Genomic DNA, 18,029 nt, shown 5'->3' with positions numbered 1-18,029 from the left:
ATAAGCACCGGATTATTTAATCCGGCCCCACTTATTTTATACTCCTCCCACCCGCTTATGAATCCCGTCCAAAACCTCTGTATTATTTAGTCAGGTGAGATTTCTCTTGCTCACTCCGCTCGTCTCTTGCATGACTCCTTCAACTATCTCACCCGCCTGCTCTCTCTCGTCTGGATCTCAAGTTCATCTTTGTGGTCTTCTTTTTTTCTTTCTGTTCCTCCCTCCTCCTTCATACACACACACCTCCCACCTCCTCCGTTCGCCTTCGATCTCTGACATGACAACAATACTTCCGTGGGTTGAAGGAGGAAGATGATGATTCAAATTCTTCTGATCTAGGCTCCAACGAGAAGGACGAGGAGGAGGAAGGGAGCTGGGCTCCGACAAGGAAGGGAGCTAGGCTCCGATGATAAAATTTGGTTTATTAGCATTGAAAATATTTAATTTCTGGGATTTTTTTTTTTTTTTTGGTTGGTGAATCGATGTGGGTTTTGGGAGATTTGAAGAAATGAGGAAGTGGGTTCGTATGGGAGGGTGGGAATTGATGCGTGGGGAAGATGGTGAAGATAGGAAGACACGATTGGGAAGTGGGAAGAGATCTGGGTTTTTTAATTTTTGTCTGTGTAATGATGTTTATTTTTTTTTTTCTCACCTGTTTTTCTTCCTTTTTTTTTTCATTTTAACAACACTTATTTTGTGAAATTATTTAAAAAAATTATTATAGTCCGACCTATTATCCGATGTATAAATTAATCCGATACAACACCAAACGCCCGATTAATTTAGTCAGTCCTATCCGACGACTATTTATCCTATCCGACTGAAATAGTCAGTACGATCCGAGCTGCCAAACGAGGCCATATATTCATAAAGTATGCGGGCCTTATCATTCGTACACACAAACCGACGAGTCACAACTCACAACTCACGAGTGATGACGAATCAAAAAAAAAAAAATTACTGGCCTCCTTAATTCCATTCCATTTCTGCTGCAATTTTCTCACCTTTCTCAGAACCTTCCTTTTTAGTTCCCTCCTATTTCTCCCTTTATTTGCAGTCTTCATCACACGCTTTCACCATTTCTCTGTACGCTCAAACTTTTTGTCTATGGGGTCCGAGTCTGAGTGAATTTTATACAAGTTCAAGTTGACTCTGCTTCTTTTACAACCCACATCGAGTTCATGGCAGAGACGAAGCGTTACGGTCTTGGTAATCAATTGGGTAAGTTTTTGGGTTTTCTGCTGTTTCTTAGTCTTGGTGATAAAATTTGAGATTTACTTGTAATCATGCGGTTTATTTTGTAAAAAAATTTGTATGTTTTGACAAACGAAGGAAATGCTATTGAGAACTGAAACACAGTCTTCAGTTCCAGCTACCCTAGAATGTTTTATTATCCAATCAGCGTCACAATTGAGTCTAGGGCTGGCTTGGTATTATTTTCTTATGGAAGGAGAAGAATTTCTCAATCTTCATTGGAAATCATAAGCTGCCAGCAAAGTAATCAATCAAGCACTAAACTAATTTATCCGAAATCTCCTTGTGTAAAACTCTACTCTAATCTTGTTATAGGGTGTTGAGTTGGAATCATACAACTTAGAATCATACATTCAAATTTACATCCATGAACGCAGAATAGCATCAATTAAAGAATTAAGACACCAGCTTCCTAGTCAAGGCGTAGATTTGGAACTTACACAGCTCAATTGCCCGCTAGCTCTGGCATGACATCAGCATCAACAGCAGCAGCTAACTATTACTGACCCCTCTTACTTCTTTAGAAAATGACAATGGACCTCATCCCTCCATGCTGTGTCCTCAAGAACAAAAATGAGGAAATTAGGATGCAATGCGTGTTCAATGTTCTCAAGTAGCATTTTCTAGTATTAATTCTGACCAATTGGAATATCACTTAAGTCCCTGGCAGTTTCTCCCTCTAATGGCTATTGAATCTGCTATTAGCCTACCTACCTTTCCCGTTAATGGTAATTGAGTTCTTGTTGGGATCAAGGTTCTAGAAGATGCTAGGTGCTAGTTGGGCGGCTGGTTGGGGCCTAGCGCCTAGGCTGCTAGGCGGGGGCCTAGCGCCTAGGCTGCTAGGCGGGGGCCTAGGCGGATTTAAGTAAATTTATTAATATCATATAAATAAGTGCTTGCTTATACTTAAAAAATGCATAATTGCATTGGGATACAAAATTGCAAAATAGAATGACGTATAAATTATAAAGTATTGGAACATAATGAAAACATGGGGAACAAGCATATAACGTGTGTTCATCTAAATATTCAACAAGTCTTTTAAAATTTATTGTAAAAATAAAATGCAAAATAAAAGTTATGTATTTTCTGTTTAAGTGAGAATCGCAACCTGGGTGGGTGCCTTTCAACACCTAGGAATTAATCGGGGCGGTGGCCAGCGGCCTAGCAACTAGGCGGGGCCTAGGTGGCATTAGGTGGCTCTAGGTGGGGATTTTTAGAATAGTGGTTGGGATAGATTTCCCAATTTTCTTTTTAAGCTCGAGACTTGAAAGCCTAGATGGATCCCTTATTGTCTATCCATCCTTAGTACCTTGTCACAAGCTCCCAATGGCAGAATTCTCATTTCTACCTCATATTTTTGATCTGCATTGCCCATTTCAAATCTGGATCTTTAGTGTTGATTATTAAATTTCAATCTGCCACACTTGCTGTGGGCTCCTAGGTTCAGCCTCCTTGTTTTATGCCTTAAGAATCCAAGGATCTGTGTGTTCACCATGATGACCAATGGCTGAATTTCCAAGATAATTCAAATCTTGACGATTCTGTTTATCTTTTCTGGGCTACATTTCCAAATAATGGATGGACGAAAATCTCTAAAGGCACTTTCTAAATTTCCAACAAGTCGTCTTACTCCTCCTGTATTCAGGTGGTTCATCTTCCTCATGTTCTGCTACAGAAAGATGTGGATGTTGATTCTTGCATAAGACTTTCTTTTAACTGATGGAGGGTCTTATTAGTGCCTTTTTTTTTTGGTTCCTTGAATTGTTAGACCTCAAATTAGCTGGCAAGTTGAGGCTGGGATGTCTAGTTATGATATATGGGCTCCGTTATTAAGATTGTGGCTTGATGCTGTTTCTTTCATTTTGGCCAATCTAATTGCTTGAGAGAGTATGACATGGTAAATCGTCTCGTCCTTGCTCCTTATTTCTCTCTTAAGGTCACTAAAGAAGCTAGAACTTAAATAATGCTCCCTTTGCCCAACCATCATCAATCCATTCATTTTTAAAATATCTTTTGATAGTCGGTCACATTGTAGTCTCATTGTACCTTCTGGAATTCTCCTACTAAATTCTCAAAGCCCACTTCTACAAACCAAATGCACATATGCTCTACAAACTCTTCCAAACTGTGGTTTCATTCCCCGCTTTGTAAATCTTGAAACATATGAAAATATTGGTGGGTCTGAGTATGCAAAAATGACATAAGGGGGTGGGTCAAATTGCACAGGTATGGATGGTCGGTCAAACTCTTCCGAACTGAATCTGTTAGATGATTATCTTTGAAGTTTTTCTCAACAAGTCTACCACTAGGTGAAGAGGAGAACATCCTGTAAATTATCTTCTCTTTTATCTTTAAAAATGTCTATAATCATGACTCACTCTCGCTTGGTTGTCTTGTGGTTTGCTCATGACAGTGAATCAAGCATTATAATACTATTATCTATTTTATATATGGTATATGGATATTTACTAATATGATATACTTGGATGCAGATATTGCGCAGATACTCTTAGAAGCTAAACATCGTTGGCTACGCCCGGCTGAAATATGTGAAATTCTTCAAAATTATCAAAAATTTCAGATTGCTTCAGTGCCTGCAAATAAGCCACCGGGTATGATTTTTCAGCTGCATTCGATTTAGCAATAAATATTGTTATTGAAGTCTCTTCTTTTTATCACATAATAAAATATTAATTTGTAAGATTTCTTAACTCGGTTTTCTAATTTCTCAATTCTCTTGGAAGTTTCATGGAAAGTGTGTTCTTGGTCTCACCCCAAACGCCTCCCCCTCCCTTCCTAAAAGTAATTGTAATGAAGCTTGTCTTTCAACTGGTATGTGTATAGTAATCTGTAAAATTTTCAACAGACATGGGCCGATTGCTTTTCGGAAATTGCATAGTAGTCCCTCAGCTTGCACAATGATTTGATATGAGGGTAGGCTTGGTAGTTTTCTTTTTTAAAATTCCAACTCTGAAACATTCTAAAGCACATCAGGACATCTATTTTATGTTTTTTTTTTGTGCATCGTTCTCTAAACATTCCTTTTGGGATATGTATCGAACTTTCTTTTTATAAGGTTGTGACTGGGGATTATCTGATCGAGAGTAAGAGTTTATGTCAATTGGTACTTGTGTTAAGAAGCAGTCAAATCAGTAAGACCATTTTTCCTTTCATTTCCGTCTGACATGAGAGTTGAGTCTTGTATTGTCTTTGGTTTGTTTTTAGTAGGCATTAAGGGCATTTACTTTTGAACATAAAGGCTCATGATTTTCCGTTTTAAGGTTAGATATAATAGCATTTACACATTTTAAGTTTTATGAGATGTCTGCAGAAATTTGATTTGCAGCTTGCTTTGTTGTATTGTTGCATTTACCTTTGAATACCTACTGTGGCTTGATACACGTCATTTGTTTCAGGTGGATCCCTTTTCCTATTTGATCGGAAGGTGCTTAGATATTTCAGGAAAGATGGCCATAACTGGAGGAAGAAAAAAGATGGAAAGACAGTGAAGGAAGCCCATGAGAGACTTAAGGTAATCATCAAAGGATGGTGTAATAGGTTTTACAAAGCACATATAAATATATTATGACAATATTTTGCATCAAAATTTGATTTAAGCATTTTTAAGAGCTATATTATGTTATAACTTTCTCCTGAAAATTATTTTATGACACAAGGATTTTGACCAAAAATAAGTAACATAAATACCAAACTTAATTAGATAGGAGAGAAGAACTCTGGTATAAGAGTGATGTGGGAGGCTCTGACATGTCGAATGTCAATAGCTACAATTTTGTGTCGTGGGCAGCTAAGGCTTAAGGAATCACAGTTGTTTTAAATTATATAAGGGTTATGCAATTATTTTATTACGGATTCTTTGTAAAACAAAAAACTTTAATGTTAGGGATGCAAATGAACCGATCCCACCCTTGGTGAACTTAAGATTCAGGCCACTCCGATATAGGCTCATATTCAATCTATTTTATAGCTCACATGCATGGATTTACTTTTGGTCTAATCCGGGCTGTGACAGTTTGGTATACCTTGGTTGGAATTTCAAGGCTAGTATTTCGCTTGAGCTCGAAAAATAGCTAGCCAAGTCTGTGTAGTCCAATCCTCAACTTTTTGTGGCTAGTTTGCACCCTTGTTTAATTCCAAAATTAAGTACAAGGACACACCAATGTCAAGGAAAAAGCTCATTGAATAAAAATTGCTGCTTAAGAAAGCAGAGGTGGAAAGAAATTTGTTTTAGAATTTCATTAAGTAGGTGGTAACAATTAGATGCTAAATATTTCTCAAGTTTTTGTGGCTTGTGTCAAGAGTTAATTTGTTGACAAAGCCTTTGTTTTCAATCAAGTGGTTGAATAATAATTGAACATCCTTTCAGGCTGGAAGCGTTGATGTGCTGCACTGCTATTATGCACATGGAGAAGAAAATGAAAATTTCCAAAGGCGCAGTTATTGGATGCTTGAAGAGTGAGTTATATGCTACAAATCTATCAAAGATTTTTGTTCTCAAGCCTTAGCAGTGTTTGTGGATGTGTTTGCAAGTACAAGCAGGCACCCATGGCTGCCTGTTCATTTTAATACCTGTCTAATAAAATTAAAGAAAACCCAAATGCGGTTAACATTTAGTCTCACATGCTAATGATTCAAGTAATTTATTGTGAAATTTTCTTTTCACGTCTGACTTACTTGGTCATTGCTGCAGGGCTCTGCAACACATAGTTCTCGTCCACTACCGGGAAGTTAAGGTAATGCTTTATTCTTTTCATTTCATTCTTGTTGTTTGCGCAATTAGTTTCTGTGATTTTGCCAGCCTTTGGTTATCATTTTGAGATCTTTTTGGAGCCAAACTATTGTTGAGAATATCGCATTTAAGAATGGGAAAAATAGAACAAACTCCGGAAATCGAAAAACAAATAACCAAGATAAATAACACCAAGAATTTACGTGGTTAGGCAATATGTGCCAACGTCCATGGGACAGCAACAACAATCTTTCACTATATCAATAATGAGTACAACCAATAATCTTGCCAAATCTCTAGAACTAGAACTTGACAAAAAACCTGAAAGAACAAGAACAAGAAATACACCATCTCTTTTCTTTTCTCTCACACACAGTTTACAATATTCTCTCACTCTAATCCCTTGAGTGGTATACAATTTATTGTTTTGCTCCCTTCTCAAAACTAGTACAATAGTCCTTTTATATAGACATAATAAAGGTCTTCTTCAATAAGGATTACTAATCCTAATTGGAATCTAGTTATGAATCCTTCTCCAATTGAGAAACTAACTCCAATTGGGAAAACAACTCGGGAAAACAATTTAATCCTCCAAGACTATAATTCCTTATAGACGTAGGACAACTTATCATGGGCTGGAAAAAACCCAACAACTATCATAAGAGTTATTTTTATTCCATTTCAAGGTAAAGTGCATGTCATTTAAGAGCAACTGACCATTTTATATGTACTTTCCCTAGTGTATTTTTGAATACTTAAATTCAAGCTGTGATTCATGTGTGAATCAATGTTGAAAATGTATTAATAAATTAGGCTGTGTCCAGAGAAAGAAGAGAAGTTCGTGCTTGGCTTTAGGTAAAATTTGGTCCACTTGCTTAGGTCCCAATTAATAAGAAATAACTGTTCATCGATTAGTTCTTATGCTCATGCTATCTAGTGTTTTACCATAGGATATTTGTGCATCTATTTGTCATTTGTGTGATCCAACTTTTTATTTCCGTTATGGATCTCCGTGTTCTGGGTCGTCTCATTTTCTGTATTACTTATTCAGGGAAATAGGACCAACTATAACCATATTAAAGGCACTGAAGAAGGTGTTCCTTATTCCCATGAAACTGAAGAAGTTGCACTCAATTCTGAAATGGACAATTCTGTTTCTTCTAGTTTCAATCCAAGTAGTTTCCAAATGCGTTCCCAAGCTACTGACGCAACAAGCTTAAGTAGCGCTCAAGCATCAGAATTTGAAGATGCTGAATCAGGTGCGTTGTCCATTTTCGTTACTACAGTTTGTCAATAATTTCCTTTGTTTAATAAATATTTTGGAAGAATAAGTTCATTTTCCAGTTTTACCATATATATATATATATATTTTTTTTTTTTCATGCAGTTATCTTTAATTTAACTTAACATGGTACATGATACAGTATATAATCACCAAGCAAGTTCCCAGTTACAACCTTTTCTCGAATTACTACAGCCTAAGGCTGAGAAGACCAATGCTGGAGTATCTACTGCATTCTATCCGATGTCATTTTCAGGTAAACTTTTTCCTTCTATTTTCTAAATCTATGTTGTCCTTGTAAATGCATTGGTGCTTTTAAATATCTAGACAATTTTTTGAATTAAGTAGAATACCAAGTTCATGATAAAATCATTGAAAACAGATGAATATCAAGAAAAATTGTCAGCCATTCCTGGGGTGAATTTTAGCTCACACACTCAAGCATATAGGAAGGAAGATGTTAAAGATGCTGGCGTTACCTATGATCCCAGGAGAAATCTTAACTCAACATTATGCGATGGTGCCTTGGGGAATATTACTACTGGCTTTCAATCTTTGCCTTTTCAGCCATCAATTTCAGCAACACATTCTGATTCAACGGGAATTATCTCTAAGCAAGAGAATGAGACGTTTGGGCACCTTTTCACAAACAATTTTGGTAAAAAGCAGATGTATGAGGATAGACCAAGGGTCCAACAAAGCTGGCAGGTAAGGGGAAGTTTACTTACACATTTAATGCTCTTGAAACAAAAATTTTGATTCTAGGGCTTTGGCATTACAAGCTTGTGCAATAACTATTAAGGATGGTATATTTTTTTTTTTTGAGAATCTGATGACGGACATTCCCAAGTGAAAACTGGTGGAGCATATATGAAGATTTTTTTTTTCGTCGGTTTGATATACTTGGATTAAAAGTTTTTTTCACCAGTTTTTTGTTTGAATTTTTAGAATTTTTTTACATGACAATATCAAAGATCACGGAAGCATATACTGATTCTGTTTATGTGTGAGAAAATTATATACAGAGTCAAACCTAATTAAGCATGGAGTTTGACAAGAATTTATGTCTCATTGCTTCCAACCACTCAAGCAAATTTTTGAGATGTCTGTTCTTAAATTATTTCTGTTATTTCCAAGTTTCTAGAACTTATTATGATGAGATTTTAATTTTTTTAATAAAAATTATCAATGTAATTAGAGTATAGGAATTGTACAGGCCTTGAAAGCTGGTACTTCTGCTAGTTATCCACATATAGGGGCTACCCAGACATCATCCTTTCAATTGTGAGTCATTTAATCATGTTGTTGGCAAAATGTGATGGTCTAGTGTATTTGAAGTCTTCAACATCCTGTTTTCTTCACTTAAAAACTTTCTAGTTATGGTTATCATTGCCATATGCTTTCAAAGTCCTCGAATCCTGCATAATTATTTATAAAATCGTAGTTTGTTACTGGTAAGTTAAATAAATAAACAAATATATGTATGTAGTAATTGGTTATTTAAGCATACTCTGAATACCACAGTTTGTGGAGGGTAGCTATTTGGGTTCTTCCATTACTCTGGCACCCCTGCAACAGGTTTTATGGGGAGGCTGAGTACGGCTCTCCTTTATGTATTGTTTTTGCTTTTCCAAATTCTTCTGTTTGTTCATACTTTGGTTTAACTTTCCAACAGACTTTAGAAGCCAACTCTTCTGGTTCATCCAGTGGGCCTGTGGATCAAAACTTGCATTCAAATACAGCATATGATGTCAGCACAAGGTTCCATGAAGGAGTCGATGCTTCCAATTTACTCAATTCTCTGGTGTGCCATGTGGATTCTGATAAGACAAATGATTATTCTATGCCAAATGACCTTCAAATACAGCCTTCAAACCCTGAGCAAGAATATCATCTGAAGTCTATTTCGAAGAGAGATGAAACCATAGAAGGAAGCTACAATCATGCTTTTGCTACAAGGCCTTTGTTAGATGAAGGCTTGAAGAAGCTTGACAGTTTCAACCGATGGATGAGTAAAGAACTAGGAGATGTGGATGAGACACAAACACAGTCCAATTCAGAGACCTACTGGGATACTGTAGAAAGTGAGAATGGGGTCGATGAATCCAGTGTTCCTCTTCACGTACGCTTGGATAGCTATATGCTGGGGCCTTCTCTTTCCCAGGACCAGCTCTTTAGCATTATTGATTTCTCGCCAAACTGGGCATATGAAAACTCTGAAATTAAGGTAAAGAGTTAACTTAGTCTTCCATATTCCTTGCTATACTTTTGCGTAAGAGTTATCTTCAAGTTTCTCAAATATCATAAAATTTTCTCATTGAGCCCTCAATTTATGCAGGTTCTGATCACAGGAAGATTCTTGAAGAGTCAAGAAGCAGAAAGTTGTAAGTGGTCATGCATGTTTGGGGAAGTTGAAGTTCCTGCTGAGGTTATAGCAGATGGTGTTCTTCGTTGTTATACTCCCATCCATAAGGCTGGGAGGATTCCTTTCTATGTGACATGTTCCAATAGGCTGGCGTGTAGTGAAATCAGGGAATTTGAATACCGAGTCGGCCAAATACCAGATTATGATGCGAAAGATGATTACAGTGGCTGCATGAATGAAATATTAAATATGCGCTTTGGAAAATTACTGTCCTTAAGCTCTAGCTCTCCAACTTTTGATCCCACCAGCATAGCAGAGAATTCTGAGTTGATCAGTAAAATTGATTTATTGTTGAAAAATGACAATGGTGAGTGGGACAGGATGCTACAACTTACGTCAGATGAGGACTTTTCCTTAGAGAGAGTAGAGGACCAGTTGCTTCAACAGTTACTTAAAGAGAAGTTGCATGCATGGCTCTTGCAAAAGTTGGCTGCTGGTGGAAAAGGCCCTAGTGTACTAGACGAGGGTGGCCAAGGTGTATTACATTTTGGAGCTGCTCTTGGCTATGATTGGGTCTTACTGCCCACAATAACTGCCGGAGTCAGTGTCAATTTTCGTGATGTGAATGGATGGACAGCTCTTCACTGGGCAGCTTTTCATGGCAGGTGAGCACCGTAGAAAAATTTCTTTCATTTTTTGAACTTCCGTGCTGGAATGCTTTCCTTTCTATTCTTTCTTTCAGTATGTGGGCCACCAGCTACGGTCAATTGTTTCACTATAACCATCAACAATTTACTTTCTTAAAAAACGTACTAAACAATTTACTATCTACAGTTTATGGCAAGAGAGTGCATTTACTTGTATACATCTGGATCAGATCGTTGTGCCAGGATTTTCTCAAATAAGACTGCTCTCAGAATCTTGCATCTTCATTCTTGACTTATTAATTTGGTTTTATCTAATTTTAACTTGTTTGCTTTTTCATTTTCTTCTTTTCATGTAATTAATATCAGAGAGCGCACGGTTGCTTCCCTCATCTCTCTTGGTGCGGCTCCTGGATTATTAACAGATCCAAGAACCAAATATCCTGCTGGAAGAACACCTGCAGACCTAGCTTCTGCACAGGGCCACAAAGGAATTGCTGGTTATCTTGCTGAATCTGCTTTGAGTGACCACCTTTCATTTCTTAATTTGGATGTCAAGGAAGGCAATAATGCTGAGATTTCAGGAGCAAAAGCAGTAGAAACAGCTTCAGAACGAATTGCAACTCCTATCAGGAATGGGGATTTAATGGGTGGGCTTTCCCTGAGGGATTCTTTAACCGCTGTCTGTAATGCTACCCAAGCTGCTGCTCGTATTCATCAAGTGCTCAGGGTAAAATCTTTCCAGCGGAAGCAGTTGAAAGAATATGGCAGTGATAATTTTGGAATTTCAGATGAAGATGCTCTATCACTCATTGCAGTTAAGTCGCATAAGGCAGGGAAACGTGATGAGCATGTGGATGCTGCTGCAATTCGAATACAAAATAAGTTCCGTAGTTGGAAGGGTAGAAAAGATTATTTGATAATCCGACAACGTATTGTCAAAATTCAGGTACGTTGCCATGATTCTCTTTGTTAATATGATTTGAGGTCGATTCAATTTCTGAGGCATTTAATCTTCTCCATGTTTCTCCCTTAAATTGTTCTATGCTCAAATCCATTTTTGAAATTGAACTTTGACCTTATTGATAACAGGCTCATGTAAGAGGCCACCAGGTGAGAAAAAACTACAGAAAGATAGTCTGGTCCGTAGGAATTGTGGAGAAGATAATTTTGCGTTGGAGACGAAAAGGAAGTGGATTGCGTGGGTTCAAGCCAGAAGCACTTGCTGAGCCCCCCAGCATGCAAGCTTCATCCTCGAAGGATGATGATTACGATGTACTGAAAGAAGGAAGGAAGCAAACAGAGCAAAGGTTGCAAAAGGCGCTTGCTAGGGTGAAGTCCATGGTTCGATATCCCGAGGCAAGAGATCAATACAGTCGGCTGCTTAATGTTGTCACTGAGATACAGGAAACCAAGGTAAAGCATTTATGTCCGCGTTGGTGGTTTGTTTGGATTTTGTATCTACTTTATAAGTCTGACTGGTTTTTCGTTGAACTTCAATTGATGTTATGCAGGTGGTATACGACAGTATTATGAATAGTTCAGATGGGAGAGCTGATATGGATGACGACCTCGTAGATATTGCAGCATTGTTGGATGAAGACGATGTTTGCATGCCTACAGCAGCTCCAGAGTGATCAATCTCCGGTTCACCGTACGTATCCTCTTGTAAAATCTGTAGGGCATTAGTTGTTCCCGAGTAGGTATGAATGTCTTAATGCTGTTTTAAATTTTTAGGGAAAAAATAATAATATTCTATCTAAGAAAGTTGAAGTTCAATGTTTCTGTCTTGGATTGAAGCTTCGGATAGTTCGAATTGAGCAGAAAAGTCGGAACAGAAAGGAAATAATTTGATTGCCGGTAGGATTAGTAAGCATTACCGATGGATTAGCAACTAAATTTTCAAGGCTTGATTGCCTTGGTTTCTTAACTAATTGTTTGTTTACACAAAGTAAGTCAAGAAAAGCCTTTGAAATTTTTCAAAATTGGACCTTGGACATCTTAGCCAAATTAGAAGATCTTTCGGCTCATGATAGCCTTCTTAGGTCCCTTACAAAACTTTTGGTATCAGGTTAGCTATTATTTGTTTCTAGCGATTCACGTGGCATTACCAAATGATACGTGTCTTGGATAAGAATCTACAACGCGCTAGAAAACCCTTATTGACGATCTTTTACTTTGACAACTTATTTTGTTTTTAACAAAACTTTAACTATTATGAAGGAGAGTTCGAAATTATTACAATAATTTAAGGGAGGACGAAGTTTTGAACCTGGAAGGCTTGTGTAGAAGCCCAACATCTTAGCCATTATGATATTGGACCACCTCCGACGACATCTAGAGTTCCTCAAACAATGCCCCGTTATTGAATTAAAATTGCAAAAGCCAATATCTTGTTACATCGAATTCAGGTAAAAAAAAAAAAAAAAAAAATTCAACAACAGTAAGAGAATCAAGTACCAAGTTTTTGCTTAGTATAAACTATAATCCCAACACACCTGCATAATTGAAGCTGCGAAACAGAAGAAACGTACACAAGGAGAGAATAGGGATGAGCAAGGAGAAACTATAATCAAGTACCAAGTTTCTGACCATATACACTACCCTTTTCCTTATTGTTAAAAAGATAAAAGAAAGGAAAAAACGAAAAAGAGGTTGGTCTGCTTCCACCATCCGCTGTACATCCGGACCACCTAGGTATACATTTTTCACCACCCATATCATCATCTCATTGCATTTGACAGCTCTTCCACAGGTCGAAAAGGGGGGAAACCGAAAAAAAGAGAAAAAGTAAACACAAAAACAGACACGAAAAAGTCCAAATGATTAGAAATACCCAACCATCTTAAATCCCGTGCAGTCTTCTTAACTCTTGTTACTGGTGCCGAGGCTCTCGTAGAACAAGATGTATCCATGATCTGTGTTACTTGAATACTCCTGTGCTGATCCGAAGAAAGTTTGCACTGCAGACTCATCAATCATTTCCACATTTTCATCATCAAAAAATAACCAGTGGTTATGGCTTTTCACAAGGCTAACATAGTGTCCATGGTTTGGCCCGCTGCCAACATGGACAACCACAGCAAATAGAGAATACTCAGATTCTGCATCCTCAACTGTGTTACTCAGCTTCAGCTCTAGCGGGAATACAACCCGATAAGATAGCTTCTTGTAACGGCCAAGCTGCTCGATGTACTTAAACCGTTTAAGATGGATGACCAGGATGTGAGGTGGCTTTTTTATCTTCATCCTCTTCTGCGCTTCTTGCAAACTGCATACCATCATGAAAAGCTTAACTTGTCAGCTATCAGGCTGGCAAAGGGGATTCTTACCATAAAAAAAAAATGGAAGTTGTGGTTTTTACCCCCAATATTATCATATGTGCACGCATGGAAACCATCCCCTATTATTTAGGAATCATCATCAAATACCAAAAAAGCTGCTAGTTTTGTTCTTTTGAGAATGGACAACAAACCTCAAATTTTCTTTAGTGAGTGATAGTGATTTCCAAAATACTCTCCAAAGTTCGGAACAATATCTAGGTTATATGCTTAGCGCTTTGTGGTAACCAGGATAAGCACAATGGTATCCATGGTAATAACCCCTCCACACTTTATCAGTGAAACTGGAATAGTGCGAATCATATATTAACAAAGGGAAGAATATGAATAAAATTTGCGTGAAGGAGATCCACCTGCAACACTTGTCGCAAAAAAATTTGTCCTCGGCATTTAACGTCTCTGTGGAACTGAAGTTTTTCAAACAGCTCGTTATTGAACTGTTCTGTTCAATATCCAGGCTCAAGTCCAAAAATATTTCATCTCTTGCAGTCACTGTCTCACACCGTAGGCACCTTGTTTCATTGGTGAGTATACCCTGACTCGAATAGCCATTGAATATTATGAGATTCTTAGTAACAGAAGCAAGGAGAAATATTTCTGTTATTGTATGACAATGTAAAATGCAAAGGTAACGAAGTTGATTGTTTTGATAAGACAAAGGAGGGGTAAAAGTAAAGCATGGGAATCGATAACATTTTTAATTCAAAGACTCCAGATGACAGAGAATCTCAGCAAAACGTCTAATATAAAAATGAGCAAGCAATTCAACAAAATATAAATACATGCATGCAATAGAAAGGAACGTGGTGAGCTTATCACATAAACTTAAGAATTAAACACAAGGAAACTGGTATGGTTATATGACTTTGCAGAGCTAGATCACCTGAAAATTTTTGTGCACCCAGGTAACCAAGGGATCTTTATGAGTACCATTGGCCTGAACATTCTTCAGACCATTTCCCATTTTTTCAGGAGGTGAAGTAGTTTCTTGATCACTTTTTGCAGCTTGGGCTTCTTTCTCCAGTATGTCGACAAGTTCATTTAACAAAAAATTTAAGAATTCATGAGCATCCTACAAAACAGAATAAAAAAGATGGAAAACATTATTCTTATGTAATATCATATTTGTGTAATAAATCAATGAGAACTGAAAATATTTTAACATGAAGTCCGGATATATGTAAGTAACATTCTCTTCAACTTTTCAAAGAAAGATTTGAGAACAATGTAACAAGGAATGCACCGATATAACAGGAGGAACATCACATATAAAAATTACGTAACAGAAAAGGCATTTGCGACTACATTCACAAACCTTGCACGAAATAAAGAAACTTCTGTAAAAACCCCACATGAAAAATTTGGCCATCTATGTCAAACATTAAAAAATGTCACGACCAAACTCTGTAAGACCAAAACCGTGAGTTTTCAACTATTTCTCTACTTGTCAAAATAATTTATGGTTTACAGAGAATTCCAGCTATACACATCCAATTGAAATCGCTTCATTTAATTTTCATCACAGACAGTTGAATTATACATAATGACTTCAAAACACACAATGGATCAGATGGTTAAATCACAAACGTTTAACTTCCAAACGGCAGCCGCCACAAGGCTTGTGCTCAAGCTTTCGATGGATAATAATGCATTTTTCTAATTAGTATCCTAAAAAAATACTATTTCCAATTATAAAAAATTATCAATGTTTCAGATATATAAATTTCTAAAGTTGCATACAAGAAGAAAAAACATTTCGGTTGTTTGAAGGAAAGACAGACCTGGTGCATATAGCTACGGAAAAGCTCATTTTGTTTCTTCAATCTTTGTACGAAACGCTTTGGAGCAATGACGCCTGTTTTCTTCTTTTGTGAACTTATCTACAACAAAGGAATAACCAACTGTTGGTCCCAGCACCATGACTAAAACAATGGACAAGAACATATGTTCCATGGCATGAACACCACTTAGGAAACTAGCATCACATGTTTGTAGAATTTGTTGCAGAATATTCAAGAGCCATATATACTAGGCTGACTTCAATCTTCATTCTTGTATATGAGATAAAATAAAAATGGTTTTGATAAGTAAACACGGGAAAGAAAAATCCGTTATTCCCAGAATACACCTTCATGTATTTGGCAATCAATAAATCTTTCCCGTAACAAAAGCATGGTAGAACAGCAGAGTAGGGAGGGCCTTACAGTTACAGTGACATCCCAGAAATAGAAGGGAGGTACCAAGAGATAGGTCATAAAGAAATAAAGAGCAGCCCTGACATGCCAAATCCCACTTGAGTTGACAAATTTAGGTACAAATACGATATATATATATATATATATATCTAGTATGGTTGTCACCTGTGTAAACAAGTCTGCTAAGCATGTCAAGAGATTTTCTTCTGCATCCCCAGCACTTTTGTTGCTGGAATAGTATTCTAGCAACTGCTCGCGAAATGGAACACAAAAATAAAGTGCCTGCATGAAAAATAAAAAAAGGATATCAGGTGATGATTACTTTAGAGAGAATGGTTTCTAACAATCTAAAAAGGATACAGGTAGATGTTACTCTCAGAGTTCAATATTGTGTACATCACCCAGAGCCCTAAATGGGAAAGGCAATAAATAATGTTTTTATAGAATCCAGTTTTGAAATAGGCATATTTAGTTGGAATATCAGCACTAATGTTTCCAGAATACATGGAATAAAGATAGATGTGGGGAAGATACAGATGGTCCAACAAAATCTCAATTGGACAATAGATGTGTTGAAAGACCATGTCAATAACCCCATCTTGAAGCATCCAAGTTCAAAGTGAACACTACGAATACCATCTAAAATATTGAGTCAAGACTAAAAATGCAAGCCAAGTACCTAGCCTAGACAATCTTAACCATATTTGATGAACACTTTCTTGTTGAAATACATGAGCCCATTAAACAAGGTAATGTTTCTCAGTTTCCAGAGTAGAACTTCAGAACAGATTTAATGACATGTTCATGTCGACATCAAATTTAATAATTACCCAGTAATCTTAATCTAAAGAATCTCAATTCCACTAAATTGGAAATAAATGAGTGTCTAAAGGGAATTTTACCCAGTGCTTATCCATTCAGACAAACAAAATAGAAGCCGGTCATTGCATGATGCACTAACATTTCAACAAGTTCACCCGGAAACCAGAATTAAAATTTTGAGCACCACCAGAAAAATGAATAGAAAAGCAGAAAATGCTAACATGGTGAAATTGCTGATAACCTTACGCTGCAGACGGTTAATGTTACTAAAGAATGCTACAACAATCTCTACCCCAAACCAAGCACTTGCTAAACTAGCTAGCAAGTCAAAGCTGAACGACCATAAACAGCCACAAAACGACACGTAATTGGGCATGCTGAACTACAATATCCAATCCAATTTACTAAACTTTTCGCCATTACTCAATTTCAAAACATCACAGCTCAAAATTTACATATGCTGCACGTAATTCTCGTTCTACCACAAAATTTACAGAATTTCTATAAAATCAGAACCCTAATTTCAAAATTTCACTAATAAAACGATTGAATTTAGAGGATGCAGAATCAAAACCTGCAAAACGCTGTTACAATAGCAAGTATTGCCGAAATTCTCGAGTCCAAAGTATCGCTCGCCTTCCGGAAACTGGTCGCCGAGAGCCTTCTCGAGTTTGGACCCCGCAGCACCCATCAGACTCAGTCAACACACAATTTAGAATATAGCCGACGACTCAGATCCTCTCTCTCCGATTCAAGTCAATGATTCACATCCATGGACAACTGAGTCGCTCACCGAGATGCTCTGTGCGTGTGTGTGTGTTTGAATTGTTAGGGTTTTGTTCGGAAGTGGAGCTTGCCAAGAATGAAGGTTGAGTTTCGTGAGAGAGAGAGAGAGGGGAGGAAGGGGAACAAAGGAAATGAGAAAATTACCGAAATTAATAAATCAACAGATAAATGGTGGAGGTAAATTGAATTGAATTTATTTTTTATGAATTATAAATTGACTTGATTATTATTCAAGAGAAAGTGATGTAGAACGACTCGATTACCCCTCAACTAAAAGATAAATGATTAGTTAAAAAATAAATGCTTTCAAACGTTTTAAATGCATTTCCTAACGAGCCCTTAAGAAATATTAGGTCATCTCCAACCAAAGGGTCCAGATGATCGAAAATAGCCCGAAAATCGTCTCCAACCGAGGGCTAGGCCAAAAGGCTCGTAGGCCCCATTGGACAAAAAGGGCCAAAGGGCCAACCGGCTGGTGCAACCTAGCCAACCAGCTGGCCCCGGGTGGGGCCACAAATTAAATGCAACGGTAACTAGCTGACGTCAACTAACCGTTATTTTTGAATTTTTTTTTTACCCCTTTTTTT

At 37.3% G+C, this 18,029-nt stretch overlaps 2 protein-coding genes across 2 annotated transcripts; one reads left to right on the top strand and one right to left on the bottom strand.

Annotated features, from left to right (window-relative positions):
- The first annotated feature begins 987 nt into the window (after positions 1-987).
- On the top strand, positions 988-12,077 carry LOC137735981 (calmodulin-binding transcription activator 3-like). Its single transcript, XM_068475331.1, has 13 exons — positions 988-1,221; positions 3,750-3,869; positions 4,674-4,789; positions 5,645-5,733; positions 5,969-6,011; positions 7,059-7,266; positions 7,432-7,545; positions 7,672-7,997; positions 8,965-9,516; positions 9,628-10,319; positions 10,668-11,247; positions 11,391-11,714; positions 11,813-12,077. The coding sequence occupies exons 1-13, from the start codon at positions 1,182-1,184 to the stop codon at positions 11,933-11,935; spliced, it is 3,327 nt and encodes a 1,108-aa protein (XP_068331432.1). The 5' UTR covers positions 988-1,181; the 3' UTR covers positions 11,936-12,077.
- A 773-nt stretch (positions 12,078-12,850) lies between these two features.
- LOC137735987 (ubiquitin carboxyl-terminal hydrolase 3) lies at positions 12,851-17,579 on the bottom strand. The gene is made up of 6 exons (XM_068475340.1): positions 17,231-17,579; positions 16,000-16,116; positions 15,421-15,519; positions 14,523-14,711; positions 13,993-14,174; positions 12,851-13,569 (listed from the first exon to the last, which is right to left on the bottom strand). Exons 1-6 carry the CDS (start codon positions 17,345-17,347, stop codon positions 13,164-13,166), a joined length of 1,110 nt encoding a protein of 369 aa, XP_068331441.1. The 5' UTR covers positions 17,348-17,579; the 3' UTR covers positions 12,851-13,163.
- Between the last annotated feature and the right edge of the window lie 450 nt (positions 17,580-18,029).

This window comes from Pyrus communis, chromosome 1, assembly GCF_963583255.1.
Source record: "Pyrus communis chromosome 1, drPyrComm1.1, whole genome shotgun sequence".
NCBI lineage: Eukaryota > Viridiplantae > Streptophyta > Magnoliopsida > Rosales > Rosaceae > Pyrus > Pyrus communis.
This window is presented reverse-complemented; position numbering and strand designations above follow the sequence as displayed.